The sequence below is a fragment of the Callithrix jacchus genome, chromosome 10, assembly GCF_049354715.1.
Source record: "Callithrix jacchus isolate 240 chromosome 10, calJac240_pri, whole genome shotgun sequence".
Classification (NCBI taxonomy): Eukaryota; Metazoa; Chordata; class Mammalia; order Primates; family Cebidae; genus Callithrix; species Callithrix jacchus.
The window spans coordinates 30,014,919-30,029,731 of NC_133511.1; the positions used below are offsets into that span (position 1 = coordinate 30,014,919).

Consider the following 14,813-nt stretch of genomic DNA (forward strand, 5'->3'; position numbering starts at 1 on the left):
TTGGTTGTGAATACATCATCGCAGGTGATTCTTTCAATCAGTGTGAGTGTCTCATTCCCCAGCCATATTTTACCTGGTGTCTCAGTGTCTGTTGGTGATTCTCACACGTGCTGATTATTACTGTGGCAGGTACGAATGTGGTTACTTATTGTACCATTTTTTCAGCATTTAGGGGCTGCTTTTTCTTTTTTTCTCTTTCTCTTTCTTTCATTTCATTTCATTTTTTTGAGACAGAGTCTCACTCTGTTGCCCAGGCTGGAGTTCAGTGGTGTGATCTTGGCTCATTGCAACCTCTGCCTCCTGGGTTCAAGCTATTCTCCTGCTTCAGCCTCACGAGTAGCTAGGATCACAGGCATGCACCACTACCACTTGGCTAATTTTGTATTTTTAATAGAGATGGGGTTTCACCATGTTGGCCAGGCTGGTCTTGAACTCCTGACCTCAGGTGATCCACCTTAGCCTCCCAAAGTGCTGGGATCACAGGTGTGAGTCACCACACCTGGCCAGGGGTTGCTTTTTCTCTGTAAAAAATAGCTTTCCTGCTCCCCTTATAAATTCTGTTGAAATTACTCTTTAGATTCAGGGTGGACCAATGGATTCTCGCTGCCCTTTTTTTATTATTCCAGCTGTGTAGTAGTAGTGTCATTCTGTCACTATTTATTTTGGGGATCTTATCGTCCTCACTGTAGCTAGCTCTGTCAGACGGGCTGCGTTGGTGATTGAGTGCTCGTTTGCTTCCTGCAGAAACAGTGTTCCAGGTTTTCTTTTTTTTGAGACAGAGTTTCGCTCTTGTTACCCAGGCTGGAGTGCAATGGCGCGATCTCGGCTCACCGCAACCTCCGCCTCCTGGGTTCAAGCAATTCTCCTGCCTCAGACTCCTGAGTAGCTGGGATTACAGTCATGCGCCACCATGCCCAGCTAATTTTTTGTATTTTTAGTAGAGACGAGGTTTCACCATGTTGACCAGGATGGTCTCGATATCTTGACCTCGTGATTCACCCACCTTGGCCCCCCAAAGTGCTGGGATTACAGACGTGAGCCACTGCGCCCAATGTTCCAGGTTTTCTTTATCCTTTCCTTTAAACCCCAGATCTGAAATCAACCATTTTTCCAAGGACTCCTGGTTCCTTTCAATGGAGAAGGATATTAAGATACTAAGTTCTGGGTGCTACTGGGGAGAGCACTGCTTTTAGGCCAGTTTTTAAAAATTGTGAGCCAACCAGGCACAGTGGCTTTTTCCTATAATCCTAGCACTTTGAGAAGCCCAGGCAGGCAGATCATTTGAGGTCAGGAGTTCAAGACTAGCTTGGCCAACATGGCAAAACCCTGTCTCTACTAAAAATACAAAAATCAGCCAGGTGTGGCTGCGGATGCCTGTGGTCCCAGCTACTCGGAAGGCTGAGGTGGGAGAATTGCTTGAACCCAGGAGGCACAGGTTACAGTGAGCTGAGATCATGCCATTGCACTCTAGCTTGGGTGACAGAGTGAGACTCCGTCTCAAAAAATAATAAATAAAATAAAAATCATGAGCATTTCCTGATACCTTGGATCCCATTCCACATCTGTGCCTCCCTTTCCCCATACTGGGGTGGGCTCTGGCTCTGCAGTGCACGTGGCACAGTTTCAGAATCGCCAAACCTATTCCATAGCCAACAACAAACCTAGTAGATATAACTCAACGTAGTTTTCAATTCATTTTGGTCTCAGGATATATGCCGCTGCATTAAAAATTATTTGGACTGATTTTTCTGTTATTCCTCCTGTGAACGGTCAGGTTAATAACATACCTATTTTTTGGTCATCAGATTATTAAAAATGTATTTGAGAAGTGGGGAAAAGAGGTCAAGAGGGGTTTCATGCTGCAGCGGGAGGCACTTAGTAGTTTTTAGCTTAGGGTCAAGATCGAGTAAGAGCTGGCCCCGTGGTCTTCTGTCCATAACTGCTGTGCCTCATCTATGCGCAGTCCTCTGGGAACGCACAGGGTTGCGGCGCCGTGTGCACAGACCCGAGTGACTGCGCAGTCTCACGGTAGCTCTCCCTCTAGGTACTCGGACCCCACGCAGTGGACGGCCTTCCTGGGCTTGCACGACCAGAGCAAGCGCAGCGCCCCGGAGGTGCAGGAGCGCCAGCTCAAGCGCATCATCTCCCACCCCTCCTTCAACGACTTCACCTTCGACTACGACATCGCGCTTCTGGAGCTGGAGCAGCCGGTGGAATACAGTTCGGTGGTGCGGCCCATCTGCCTGCCGGATGCTTCGCATGTCTTCCCTGCTGGCAAGGCCATCTGGGTCACGGGCTGGGGACACACCCAGTATGGAGGTGAGCTTCAGGCTGGCCCAGGGCTCCGCAGGGGCCTGGGGCCTTCCCCTAAGGCCGTGTCGCCTCTGCGTGTCCAGCCTCGGGGCTGGGGGCTGCCCCAGTCTCTCTCTGCCTGGCAGGATGAGGCTGTCCAGGGTGGAATGGAGGCCTTTAGTAAAAGAGGCATGGGATTTGCAGGCTGGCTTTGCCCCTAACTACCTGAGTGACCTTGAACGAGTTGCTTAAACTCTGATCCTGTTTCTTCATCTGCAAAACGAAGATGGCCACGCCTTAACCCAGTGGTGCTTAAGGCATGTTGGGGGTGGATTTGGAGGGAATCAGACCATTCACTGACAAACGCTGGATTGAAAAAGTGCACTCTATAGCATTTGTAGACTTTGGAGAGGAAAAAGAAAAGGAACCAGACGCCCAGCTCTAATGCCCTCCCAGCACCCCGGCGGCGTTTGCCGCGCCTTCCCTCCACCTCTCTGTTTGTTTCCTCACCCCTGCCTACCACATGGCATCTGTTCCATCTCATCTCACCTGGCAGATCTCAGTGTGCCCCCTACTTTCTCTAGGTGGCTGCTATTGCCAGAGCCCATTGGGTAGACGCGATTTACCCATTTACCCATTTGTCAGCCCCTGGCATCTGGGCTGTTCCAGAGTTTTGCTAGGAAAATGACCCGTGGGGGGCATTGGATGACGCTGCCCCGCTGCAGCCCGGCTCCCAGCCCTGTCCCGCCCTCTCCCCAGGTACCGGCGCGCTGATCCTGCAGAAGGGTGAGATCCGCATCATCAACCAGACCACCTGCGAGAGCCTCCTGCCGCAGCAGATCACACCGCGCATGATGTGCGTGGGCTTCCTCAGCGGCGGCGTAGACTCCTGCCAGGTGCGCCCAGGGGCAGGAGGGAGGCAGGTGGGCCCCAGGAGAGGTGGGGCAGGGGACTCATGGCAGGGCTTGTTTCTGCCCAGGGTGACTCTGGGGGCCCCCTGTCCAGCGTGGAGGCAGATGGGCGGATCTTCCAGGCCGGCGTGGTAAGCTGGGGAGATGGCTGCGCTCAGAGGAACAAGCCAGGCGTGTACACAAGGCTCCCTCTGTTTCGAGACTGGATCAAAGAGGAAACTGGGGTGTAGGGGCAGGGGCCACCCAAATGTGTACCTGGGGACTGGACGGCTGACTGCACCAGCGACCCCAGAACAGAGACTGTGAATTGCATCCCCGGGACTCCAGATCTGCCTAGAACACCTCTCCGCTTCCTCAGCCTCCAAAGTGGAGCTGGGAGGTGGAAGGGGAGGACACTGGCGCTTCTACTGACCCCACTGGGGGCAAAGGTTTGAAGACACAGCCTCCCCCGCAAGCCCCAAGCTGAGCCGAGGCTGGTTTTTGCACGTCTACCTCCTCTATCTCTAAGGAGCAGCGGGAATGGAGCTTCGGGACTCGTGGTGAAGGTGGTGGGGCTGCGGGCTCTGGGCTGTGGGGCTCTCAGCAGTTGGACCACGCTCCTCAGGAAGCCCAGGCTTGGAGGAACCTGGAAAACAAACGGATCTGAGATTGGAATTGTTTCACTGGCTCCGAGGGTGGGCTTCAGTGTGTGTATTTGTGTATATGAGTAAAACATTTTATTTCTTTTTAGGTAAGCTTCTTTTCTTCATGGAGTTGCACCCTCCTTCCTCCTTCTTCCTCCCTCAATTTACAAAAAATTGGTCTTAAATTCCCCTTAGCACAGACCCTGGAGTCAGGCTAAGCGGGGGCTGCAGTGCCATTGCCTTCTCCAGGCCAGCAACAGGCGGATTTTGCTCTGACCTGTAGCTTCCAAGACTAGGGGCCTGGTGCCCTTGGTAGGAGGGATATGTGAGTTGGTGATACAGGGAGAGGAAAGTGTGGGGACAGTGGAGAGGTGCACACTGGCTGCCCAGGCCTAGGTCCAATCTAGAAGGGTGAAGAGCTTTGTCAGAGGAAGATGGGCACCTCTGTTTGGTGTTTGGTGAGGAGGTGGTCACGTGAGCAGCATATATGTGTATGTGTGGTGTGTGTGCGCACCCATGCACGGGCTCAGATAGGAGGCTGTGCATGGATATCTATCTGTCCAGCAAGGACTGAGCATATGGGTCACCCACCTTGATTTTTTTTTTTATTTGAGTCAGGGTCTTGCTCTGTCACCCAGGCTGGAGTGCAGTGACACGATCATAGTTCATTGCAGCCTTGGTCTCCTGGGCTGAAGCCATCCTCCTGCCTCAGCCTCAGTTGAGGGACTAAAGGTGCCCACCATCACACCCGGCTAATTTTTGTATTTATTTTTGTAGAGACAGGGTCTCACTATGTTTCCCAGGCAGGTCTTGAACACTTGGGCTCAAGTGATCTTCCCACCTTGGCCTTTTGCTGAGCCACCTCCCCCAGCTTCCCTTGATTTTTACTTATTAATTTAAAATATTCCCTCTTTCTGGGCATGGTGGGTCATGCCTGTCATCCCAGTACTTTGAGAGGCAGAGGCAGGAGGATCACAAGGTCAGGAGTTCAAGATCAGCCTGGCCAATATGATGAAACCCCGTCTCTACTAAAAATGCAAAAATTAGCTGGATGTGGTAGTGGGAGCCTGTAATCCCAGCTATTCGGAAGGCTGAGCCAGGAGAATCACTTCAACCTGGGAGGCAGAAGTTGCAGTGAGCCAAGATCAGACCATTGCACTCCAGCCTGGACAGGGAGACAGAGCAAGACTCTGTCTCAAAATAAATATATATGGCCAAGTGTTGGGAGGGCAGAGGGTAGCCCTCACCACTGTATCCTCAGCTTAGGCCTGTTCCTAGAAGATGCTATGTGTTTGTGCAGTGAATGATCTTTGCCTGTCATGAGTTAATGAGGAAACAAAAGGGAGGAAAGACAGTCTGATTGGAGCAATCCTTCAAGGCTTCTCGGGGGAGGTGGGGTTTGCACTGCCTCTTTCATTTTGGCCTTAGCATTTTACTCTTTTGAGGGTGGGAGTTTTGCCTAGAACCTGTGCGAGCATGTGTGTTGCATTTTCCTCCCAGGGGAGGGATGGAACATCTGATCTTACCAAGGCATGGGAATGGAAGGACTGATGACCCGAAGGGCTCCTGTGCGGTTGCTGCCGTGTTGTAAATGCCATTCCTTTTCTGCCTGACGTGGTCATTCCCTCCTGATTGCATTGGATGGAGGGGCCCAGTGCAGGCGCTGAACTATGGTCTATGTTAAATGGAGAGATTTCACGGGGCCCGTGTGTGCTCTGGTTCCTAAGTATGCGTGAGCCTTGGCAGCCAGGGCTTGGCCCAGGTGTAGACATGGTCACTTGTGCAGTGGGATTCAGGGAGGCCAGCCCAGCCCATGCCACCACAGCACCCTCAGCTCCATTGTGGCTTAACAGTCTCTGGACTGCTGACTCCCCCAGGTCAGATTCTTACCTGCGGAGCAGAGTGAAAATACAGATGGCTAGCCTTCAGGGTCACTCCACCCTTTGGACTCTCTGCGGGAGGTCTGGGTGGGACAAGATGTGTCGTCTGTGACAGTGTTGCTTGTGGGGAGATCCTCTGGGACTCATAGGTGCAGTCTCATGCTTCACCAGACCTGAACAGAAACTGGGGGGCCCGCTGGGTGGGGCCAGTGGCCTGTGCTCTAAGAAGTGTTCCCGTGAGGTTGGAGAGCACCGTTTCAGCAGCAGGTCCTGCCACTCCAAGTGCCACAGAGCAGCACATCACCAAGTGCTCCACAAGATGCCCAGAGCCACGGTTTGCAGGACGCCCTTGGTCCTGAGAGGACCCTGGAAGCCTGCCTGAATGTACAGAAACATTTGATCCCTGTACATTCAATCAAGTGTCAATGCCTTTTAAAAAGATTATGGGGCCAAATCCTGCGTTACTTCTGGCTGGAGATCAGAAGATCAGGTTGAGAATCCCTAACTTACCAGAGGCCAGACACATCATCAAGCCCAGTGCTGATAGCTCTCAAGAAGGCAGAAGTCTCTGGTCCAAGAGCCTGAGCTGACAGGATGGGAATGCCAGCAGGCTGTAGCCATTCTTCCTTGCTGAGGATGGCAGCACAGCCCTGCAGCAGCTGGGAGAGGCCAGAGGCCTGTGTGGGTCTGCTGCTGACCAGCCTTTCCTTCAAGAGGGTGAAGGCCACAGCTGAGGTCTGAAGGGTAGAGGAGAAGGTGGGAGGGCCAGGCCGAGGCTGACCTCACAGGAAGAGCGCAGGGCCACTGCTGCGCCCCCACAAGCTGAGTGCACCCCGCAGAGGCTTTCCCCTCCTGACCAGCTGTTTTTGTTGCTGAGATCTTGAGATAATCCATCTGTATTATCCCCCAAACTACCTTGTATCGCTGTTGTTTTAGCTACTAATCATAATCATGTAAATTTAATGAAAGTTTAACTCGAGTCCTGCTTATTGCGGCCATGAGAGTCCTACTCAGACCTAGAATCTGCAGGAATTGCAGTGAAATTTAGATTAGGATGAACTTTATGTAAAAGGTAAGGTTTAAAATCCTGGGCCCAGTTTGGAGGTTTCCAGAGACCTTGAGCTACAGACCCCAAGGTCTGAGAGGCTGTTGTTTAGACTGTTGGCCACACGGTGGCAATGTTGTGCTGTTCCAGGACGCAGGCGCTCACGGGTGGGGCGGGGTGGCTGGGGCCATCTGATCTTGCAAGGCTGCCTTCTGCTGCTTCCCAGTCACCTTTCAGGGTAGTGAAATCGGTGCCTACCTCAGGGTGAGCATCAAAGAGGCCCCCAACCTGAAGCCTTTCCTGGCCGGCCCTTCAGCCCCTTTAGTACCTCCACCACCAGTCTGTAGCCAGGACCTGTGGGGCTCTCTGGCTCTGAGGCCAGGAGGAGGACCTCTTCTCAGGCAGGCTCTAAAGATGGCTTTTGAGATTGAGGAGGACAGAGAGAGGACCTATGGGCCCAGGTGGGTGCCATCTCTAGGTGTGGAACTTCATCCCATGAGACACGATCTCAGAGACAACTTCGCAGGGAGGGCCCTTTACCATGCGTGTCATGTCTGTCCATACCCACGTACACAGGTGTTCTAGAGGCAGCAGGATGAGAGAGAGAGAGAGAGAGAGAGAGAGAGAGAGAGAGAGAGAGAGAGTGTGTGTGTGTGTGTGTGTGTGTGTGTAGTCCTGGAATAGACAGATTAGAATGTGCCAGAAGAACATGACCTGGCTGCTACACAGGATGCCCTCACCCTCCCCAGGGGCACCTGTGGTGCCTACAGACCTAAGGTCAGGTGCCTGTGATCAAACATTGCTTTTCACTTTTCATCAGTTTTCCAGGCTTGAGGTATGTGTGCGAGTTTGTGTGTGCGTGCATGTATGTGCATGTGCACGTGTGTGGATGTGGGCATCCACATATGTGTGTGTGCATGTGTATGTGCATATGTGTGTTATGCATGTGCATGAGTGTTGTGTGCATGAATATGTGCATGTGCATGTGTGTGTGCGTGCATGAGTGTATGTGTATGTGTGGGGTGTGTGTGTGTGTGTTGCCCACCTACAACCACACATACAGAAAATTGGATCTTCAGCCAGGGATTCTCAGACGATTTAATTTTGTGGAGCGGTGAGCTGAAAGGAGAAATGTGGCCCAGCATATCTAGCATTTATGAAGATCAGTTTCCACATGCTCTAAGTGCTTTCTCAGTCTTATTTCATTTCAACTTCACAGCAGCTGCGTGGTCTTTTCCACTTTATAGATAGAACACCAAGGCACCAAGAATCTGAATAACCTGCCCAGGGCCCCACACTCAGATATATAGTATTGGATGTAGGAATTGAACGCTGGTGATCTGGCTCCAGAGCCAGTACTGTTGTCTATCATATCCATGTATATCATGCATATATCATATACATATCAGCACTGTGCTATATCGTACACATCTGCACCGTGTACTATATACCAGTCACATACTGTCACCAGCATTTCATAAAGGAGATTTTAACATGCGAACTGCAGGAAGGTCATACTGTTGGTATAAAAGACAGTGTTGTAATGCTGGGCACAGTGGCTCATGCCTATAATCCCAGCACTCTGGGAGGCCGAGGTGGGTGGATTGTTTGAGTCCAGGAGTTCAAGACCAGGCCTGGGCAACAGAGTGAAACCCTGTCCGGGAAAACGCAAAAAAGATTAGCAGGGCATGGTGGCAGGCGCCTGTAATCCCAGTCACTTGGGAGACTGAGGTGGGAGAATCACCTGAGCCCAGGAGGTTAAGGCTGCAGGGAACAAAGATTGGGCCACTGTACTCGAGCCTGGGCAAATAGTGAGACCCTGTCTCGAAAAATTTAAAAAGCAAATGTTTTAATTTTTGTGCAAACACTCAAAACTCTCTTAGCAGCAAATATATGTAGACCAGCATTTGGGAATTGTCCTCTAATGAGTCCTCTTTCTTTTGGGAATCCTGACAAACCTTCCAGAGACCTTTGGGCTGTGAAATGTTCCGGCCAGAAGACCCATTTCCCAGGCTAGGGGTTTGCTCCAGGCTGGTCATGCACTTGTCTTCCATCTGCATTGCCACCCTCAATGGTATTGCTTCTTGGGTTCCTGGAGTCCACTCAGCCAGACGGAGGACAATTTTCATTACCCACAATGAACCTCAATTTGCTCAGTAAGGATGGTTAACGGGGACAGGAAAGGGAGCAGGGTGTTGGTTGAAGGAGGTGAGCACAACAGCTATCTCAGGCCAGGCCACCAGGCCATTCCTCAGAGTGACAATCAGGAAGGGAACTTGGAAAGGCTTGAAACACCACTAAGAATGATGAGACCAACCCCCAAAGAAGAAATGGGAGTCCTTTTCCCTGGTTTTATATCTTTGGACTGCCTAGAAGATGGTTCAAGCTGATGTCCCATGAGATGGCCAGCACAGCGTTGGCAGTGGGGAAGACGTCAGGGCAGGCGTTCCTTTAGGGGCGTAGGGGCACAGGATCCTGCAATGCACAGCCAGAAGTGCCAGCAGGGGGGCCAGCCTGGCTGTACTCCGGGGCTCTGGCCGGCCACCAAAGGGAAGCCTGTGTGTAGACACCTTCCCACGCAGGCCGTTCCCTGCGGTGGAAGCTGATGCCTGTGTGACACTGGTTTCTTCTGTGACCTGATATACCTACAGCGAGGACATTGTATTTTGATAAAGAGATCCTCTTAGGATTAAAATGGGCTTGACTATCCTCTTCCTTTTTTCCTCTCCTTTTCTCCTCAAGAGGAGTGTCTCCTCCCAAGTTCCACCGTCCTGCGCCAGCTCAGAGACCGTGTGTCCATTCCACCCTTTCCGCTCCCTCCCATCGTTTCCTAAAAAGCCACCGTCCAGGGCTGTTTGTGGGCGGAGGTGGACTCCGCTCCATTGTCTGTTTGTTCCATGGTCTCAGCATCTTCCAGCAGGAGGGACGAATGTGTTTTCCTGGGATGGGAACTCAGCTTTCCCTTGGCCTTGGCTGGCTGCGGCTCTCTCCCCCATGTGCTGCGTTCACCTTGGAGGTTATCACTGTTTCCCCTGCCCACACCCCTGGATCAAGAATAACCCGGCCTCTGCGCCAGATGCTCTGGAACGTCATATGGTCTCGTTTAACTCAATAGGGAAAGAGCTCAGCAGGGAAATTCTTCCATCCTCAGCCTGTGCGCTTTTTCCACAGAGCTCTGAGAACACAGTGTTGGGGAGGGGGTCGAGGGACCAGGCCCACCAGGGAAGGGTGGAGAAGATCTCACTCTCCACGCAGAAGGATGTTCGGAGAACAGCTCCCAGAATACACCAGGGCATCTGACACCTCTTCGCAGCTCATAATCCACTTCCCGTCCAAATCCTGATGAAGACAAATAGGACAGAAGAAATGTATAGGTATAGACTAGGAAAAAAATAAAATCTGTTTGAAAAAAATAAACTGTTGCAAAAGAATGGGTAGCACACTTATTTGTATGAGCCTAGGGAAAGGATGAGAGAAGCAGCCACTCATTAAGTTGACAAATCAGCCGTCTGTGACCAGGGAATGGGCACCTGCTGTAGGCTGGGGGCACTGGGCCCCCTGTGAGGCAGATGCTTGGGAAACAAGGTCCTGGGCATGTCCGGGTGGGGAGAGAGGTCACATTCCTGGCAGGTGAGGTCACGGGGTCTGGCCAACCGGCCTGAGACGAGAGCAGGAAAGGTGCCTCTGCCTGGGACCTTCTGGGGTGTGTGTGAGGACCTGTGTGATCCTTCAAGGCTCAGTGGGGAACCTATTTCCTGGGACAGCAGCTGCCTGAGGGACATCCTTTCAGAACTGGAAGCTCACGGTTGGAAAGAATCTTACATTCAAGGTGACCTGTGCCGAATGCCAGTGAGGCATTCTAATCCCTTCCTAATGTGGGAGCACAGATAGGCCCCGTCCAGCCTGGGACCTCATGGGTCTCCACCCCATCTGTGTGCCCCTGATCTTGCTAAGTGGAATGCTAAGCGACCTCTGTCTCCTGCGCTGAATGCGAGAGCTGGAGAGCACCCGCAAGAATGACTGCTCCAATCTTTATGTCAAGTGTTACCTTCATCACAGTCCTAGGAAGTGGGTTCCATCATTCCCAGCTACAGGCGAGGACACTGTGACCGTGTGGGGGTGAGCCTCCTGCTCAGGGTTCCTCAGTGGGGGAAGAGAAGAACACACCTTGGCCGTTGGCTCCACCTGCATGTACAATGACAGACTGCACAGCTTCCTGCAGCCGTGCCTGCTCCACCTGGGGCTTTAGGGGCTGGAGCCAGGCAGGATCTCTCTCTTCAGGTCGTAAACTCACTGGCTTAGGCACACGTGGAAAAGACCCAAACAGACTTTCACTAGCTGGACTCCAACCCTGCTTCATCAGCATTTCAAAATCTACCCCACCCTTTCTTTCCTTGGCTGCCCCCAGCAGCCCCTGGGCATTTCCCTTCTAAGGGGCCAAACCATCTGCTTCCTGTTACTCCTCTGCTTGGGGCAGTGTGGACTGGAGGGAGAGCATGCTTCCTTGAGGTCTTGGCTGTGGGTAGTAGAACGACTTGTTCTGTCCTCTGATTCAGGAACCTGTGACCCTCATCTTCCTCCCTGAGCAGTTCAGTTCTGCTGAAGGCTGCTTGGCCTTCTGGGAAGCTTAAGCAAAGGGAACAGAGGCCAGGGGTGGTAGGGTGGGGGCTCGGCCTGGAGCCTTGAGGGGGAAGAGCTGGAGAGAGATTCTGCAGGGCTGGCCTCTGTGCCCAGATTTTCCAGTCCCAAAGAACACCCACAAACTGAACCTGTGTGGGGTGACAGAAATACTTCTGCATCACCAGTGACAAGGATTTTTCACTGGGACCTGGGGACATGTAGCAAGACCTAAGCTGAAAATACAATTCCATTTTGTTCTAATTCAAAGGCTTCTGAAAAATGAATGGTTAACAGCTTGAAATTTTTTGTTGGGTATATATTTTAAACAGAAGGCATTTGATTTCTTTTTTGAGATGGAGTCTCTGTTGCCCAGGCTGGAGCGCAGTGGTGAGGTTTTGGCTCACTGCAACCTCTGCCTTCCTGGTTCAAGTGATTCTCTCACCTCAGCCTCCTGAGTAGCTGGGATTACAGGCACCCGCCACCATGCCCAGCTAATTTTGTATTTTTAGTAGAGACAGGGTCTCGCCATGTTGGCCAGGCTGGTCTCAAATTCCTGATCTCAGGTGATCCACCTGCCTCGGCCTCTCAAAGTACTGGGATTATAGGAGTGAGCCACAGTGCCCGGCCTGATTTAGTTTTCAAAAGAATATTTTGTAAGTTTGGGTTGAGTAAAGAAAGGTGATGTGGGCCTGTTTCAGGGTCCACTGTGGGGCTCACTGCTGGTGACACTGCGTTTCAGCGGGACCAGCTGGGCAGCAGGGCAGGATGAACGTGTGGTTCAGAAGCAGCTTTGCGCAGCCCACCTCTCCCACAAGCTCCTGCCCACACGGTTTATGGTGCATCTTGGCAAAGCATAGATGTCGAACACATGTGCTCTCATGCGTGGAAACATCAGGCCTGGACACGTCAGGTTGGGACACTGCTGTGAAGGTGGCATTCCAGGGGCTAACCCAACTGCCTTCCTGTGCCCTGACCCCCACCCCGGGTGCTTTGGACATAGAGTGGGGAACACACGGTGTCGCAGAGAAGCTGGCAGACACTTAAAAGTCCCCCAAGTGTTTCCTGAATACTTGACCAAAACACTCCATCACTGCACACCTGGAACAGGCCTTACTTGTGAGACCCTGGAGAGTGCTAAGGGCTGGAATCACACAGGAGTCCCCGGCACCTTCCCAGGTTGGGGCATGTTTATGGGAGGCCAAGGGAATTTGGAAACATGGTCATGGGTAACCAGGTCCTTTCTCTGCTCTCTTCTCATGGGTATGGAGATGCTGCTCAGACCACCTCTGCCAGAGCTTGGATCTCATCTTATGTAATGTACCTGGAAGCCTCCACATCGCTAAGGCTTTTCTTCTCCAAGGTTAAATATTGCTAAGCAGCTGTGTTCATATTAAGGCCTAGGGAAGCAGATGAAGACTTGGGGTGGGGGTTGCTAAAATCTTGCAGAGCTGTCACGTGGCACCACTTCCGGTATGGGGGCACCAAAGAGCACCCCGAGCTGTGAAGAGCTCGAGTTCTCTGTAGACAGCTTATAATTGGTGCTCCTTAGTTCCTGAAAATGCCTGAGGAAGGAAGTGTATTGAGGCTCATATCATACTGGGGTGTTTAACTGTAAGCTGATTACCAGACTTGCCTTCCCGTGGACCCATTTCCAGCAGCTTCTCACTTCCATCTCCCCGCCTGCCCATCTAAAGGGTGCTCACTGGCATCTGTTTGCCAGGCCTTGTTCTAGGAACCAGGAGTACAGCTGGGATCCTCAAAATAACTCAAAATAACACCTGGAGGGGAAGTGATGCTCATGCAGGCTCCTGCCTTCCATTCCCATGCACCGAGAGCCCTCCTGCCTGCAGTCTACCAATGGGGGAAAAAGGACCTTTCCAGAGGGTACAGCTGAGCAGTTTGGAAACATTTTATCAGCACTCAGCCACTGAAGGACGAGTTTTTGGCTCTGGAAGAGTAAGTGTGTTTCTTACCACACGTTCCTGTCACTCTGGATCCACAGGACCTGGAACCCGCCATGGCCACCCAGATGCTTTTCATCCTTCTTAAGATGAGCGAGGCTCTTCTGTTTTGGACACTGGCTGTTCTTGGAATTGCACCACGAACAATTTCTGGGAAACGAGCACCGAACCTTAGTGTCTCATTGAGCACAGGTTACATAACTGCCAACTTCCCACACCTAGAGGTGGCCTCTCGAGATGCCAGGTGGGGAGAACCAGGGACAAAGCCTACACTCCGAGGTTCCGGAGCTTGGGCGCCGCGTGCTGCGTGGGTGGCAGCTGGCTCCCCTGGAGACAGGGGGCTGCCGGGCAGAGCCGAGCTGCTCAGTGGTTTCCCTGCTCTTGGCTCTTTCTGCTCATCCCTCTGCCCCACTCCATACCTAGGCTTTCTGCTGGGAGAGGAACTGGAAAGTCCACTGATGCACAAAAGAGCTGGGGCAAGCCAATGACTGTCAGTGGAAGGACCCAGGCAGAGAGACAATCAGCAAATTGGAAAAATTCTTTCCACACCTGAGGCCTGTCAACAGAGGCCAGTCAGGGCTGGCTGCAAAGACAGGCTCCACTGGGAGCACAGCGACTTCGCTCCGTGTGGAAGGGCTCTTGTTCCAATGTGCTTCAGGGGTGGAGGCTCAGGGCCCTATGACCAATCCCATCAGGGTCTGGGAGAAGTTCTGGGAGTGGGCACTTGAGTGAGCATGACTGGCGGTTACAGAGCATTCTGATGACATGGAAAGGACTAGGGGTCCAAAGGTTCTCTCTTACTGAACTAGGGAGGCCTCTGCCTCTCCTTCAGTTTTCCCTCCTTTCCACTGAGATGTTATATACATGTCTGTATGTCTATGTAGATATATGTGCATGTATTGGCATACTTACAAAGTGCAAAGTAAAGTTAGAACCAACTCTTCCGCCGAAACTAATCTGTGCCAGTCTGTCTCTTGAGAACACAAGGAAACCCCTGCCATGTCTGCCAGCCTGTATCTATGTAGTGGATTGGAATTTCATAGGTAAGTGTGGGGGCAGGGTTCTATGGAACCCTAGCTCTGGAGCGAAATCAAACACAAACATACTGGCACATATTGGGCACCAGTGGACGAATCAGTGCAAATGCACATTGCCCCTGTTTAAATCTCTTCCCTTACCCTGGCCTTCTGCAGGGCAGTCAAGTGCTCTTATGAAAGCCATTTGTGTTGTCAGTCAGTCCCTCTGTGGTTGGGGATCTGACATGTAGAGGACTTGCAAATGGCATTTTAAATTCCCATAGATGACAAAAATTTGGATATGGAGAATGAACTCTGCTTTTTAAAAAATTAAAGTTGACAAGTGCTGTGAGCACCTACCTGGCTGTAGCTCAGAGCCACAGGCTTTTTGGCTTGTGTTGGGGAAATAGGCTTCCTTTGACTGTCCGGGAAAGGCCATCTGCGTCCCAGGTTCACGTGATTCTC

The 14,813-nt window shown here is 51.9% G+C and overlaps 1 protein-coding gene and 1 long non-coding RNA gene across 3 annotated transcripts in view; one reads left to right on the plus strand and one right to left on the minus strand.

Moving 5' to 3' along the window:
* Positions 1-3,932, plus strand: part of ST14 (ST14 transmembrane serine protease matriptase) — a 47,930-nt gene extending 43,998 nt beyond the window's left edge. For both annotated transcript variants that reach the window (XM_078339827.1, XM_035265093.2), the window contains exons 17-19: positions 2,045-2,319; positions 3,052-3,188; positions 3,272-3,932. In XM_078339827.1, the coding sequence (XP_078195953.1) occupies positions 2,045-2,319; positions 3,052-3,188; positions 3,272-3,433 (574 nt within the window). In that variant the 3' untranslated portion in view covers positions 3,434-3,932. The remainder of the gene's footprint in view (positions 1-2,044; positions 2,320-3,051; positions 3,189-3,271) is intronic.
* Positions 3,933-8,583: 4,651 nt separating this feature from the next.
* LOC144578066 (uncharacterized) lies at positions 8,584-10,937 on the minus strand. The gene is made up of 2 exons (XR_013523140.1): positions 10,800-10,937; positions 8,584-10,090 (listed from the first exon to the last, which is right to left on the minus strand). It is a non-coding gene; the product is annotated as an uncharacterized LOC144578066 (long non-coding RNA).
* Between the last annotated feature and the right edge of the window lie 3,876 nt (positions 10,938-14,813).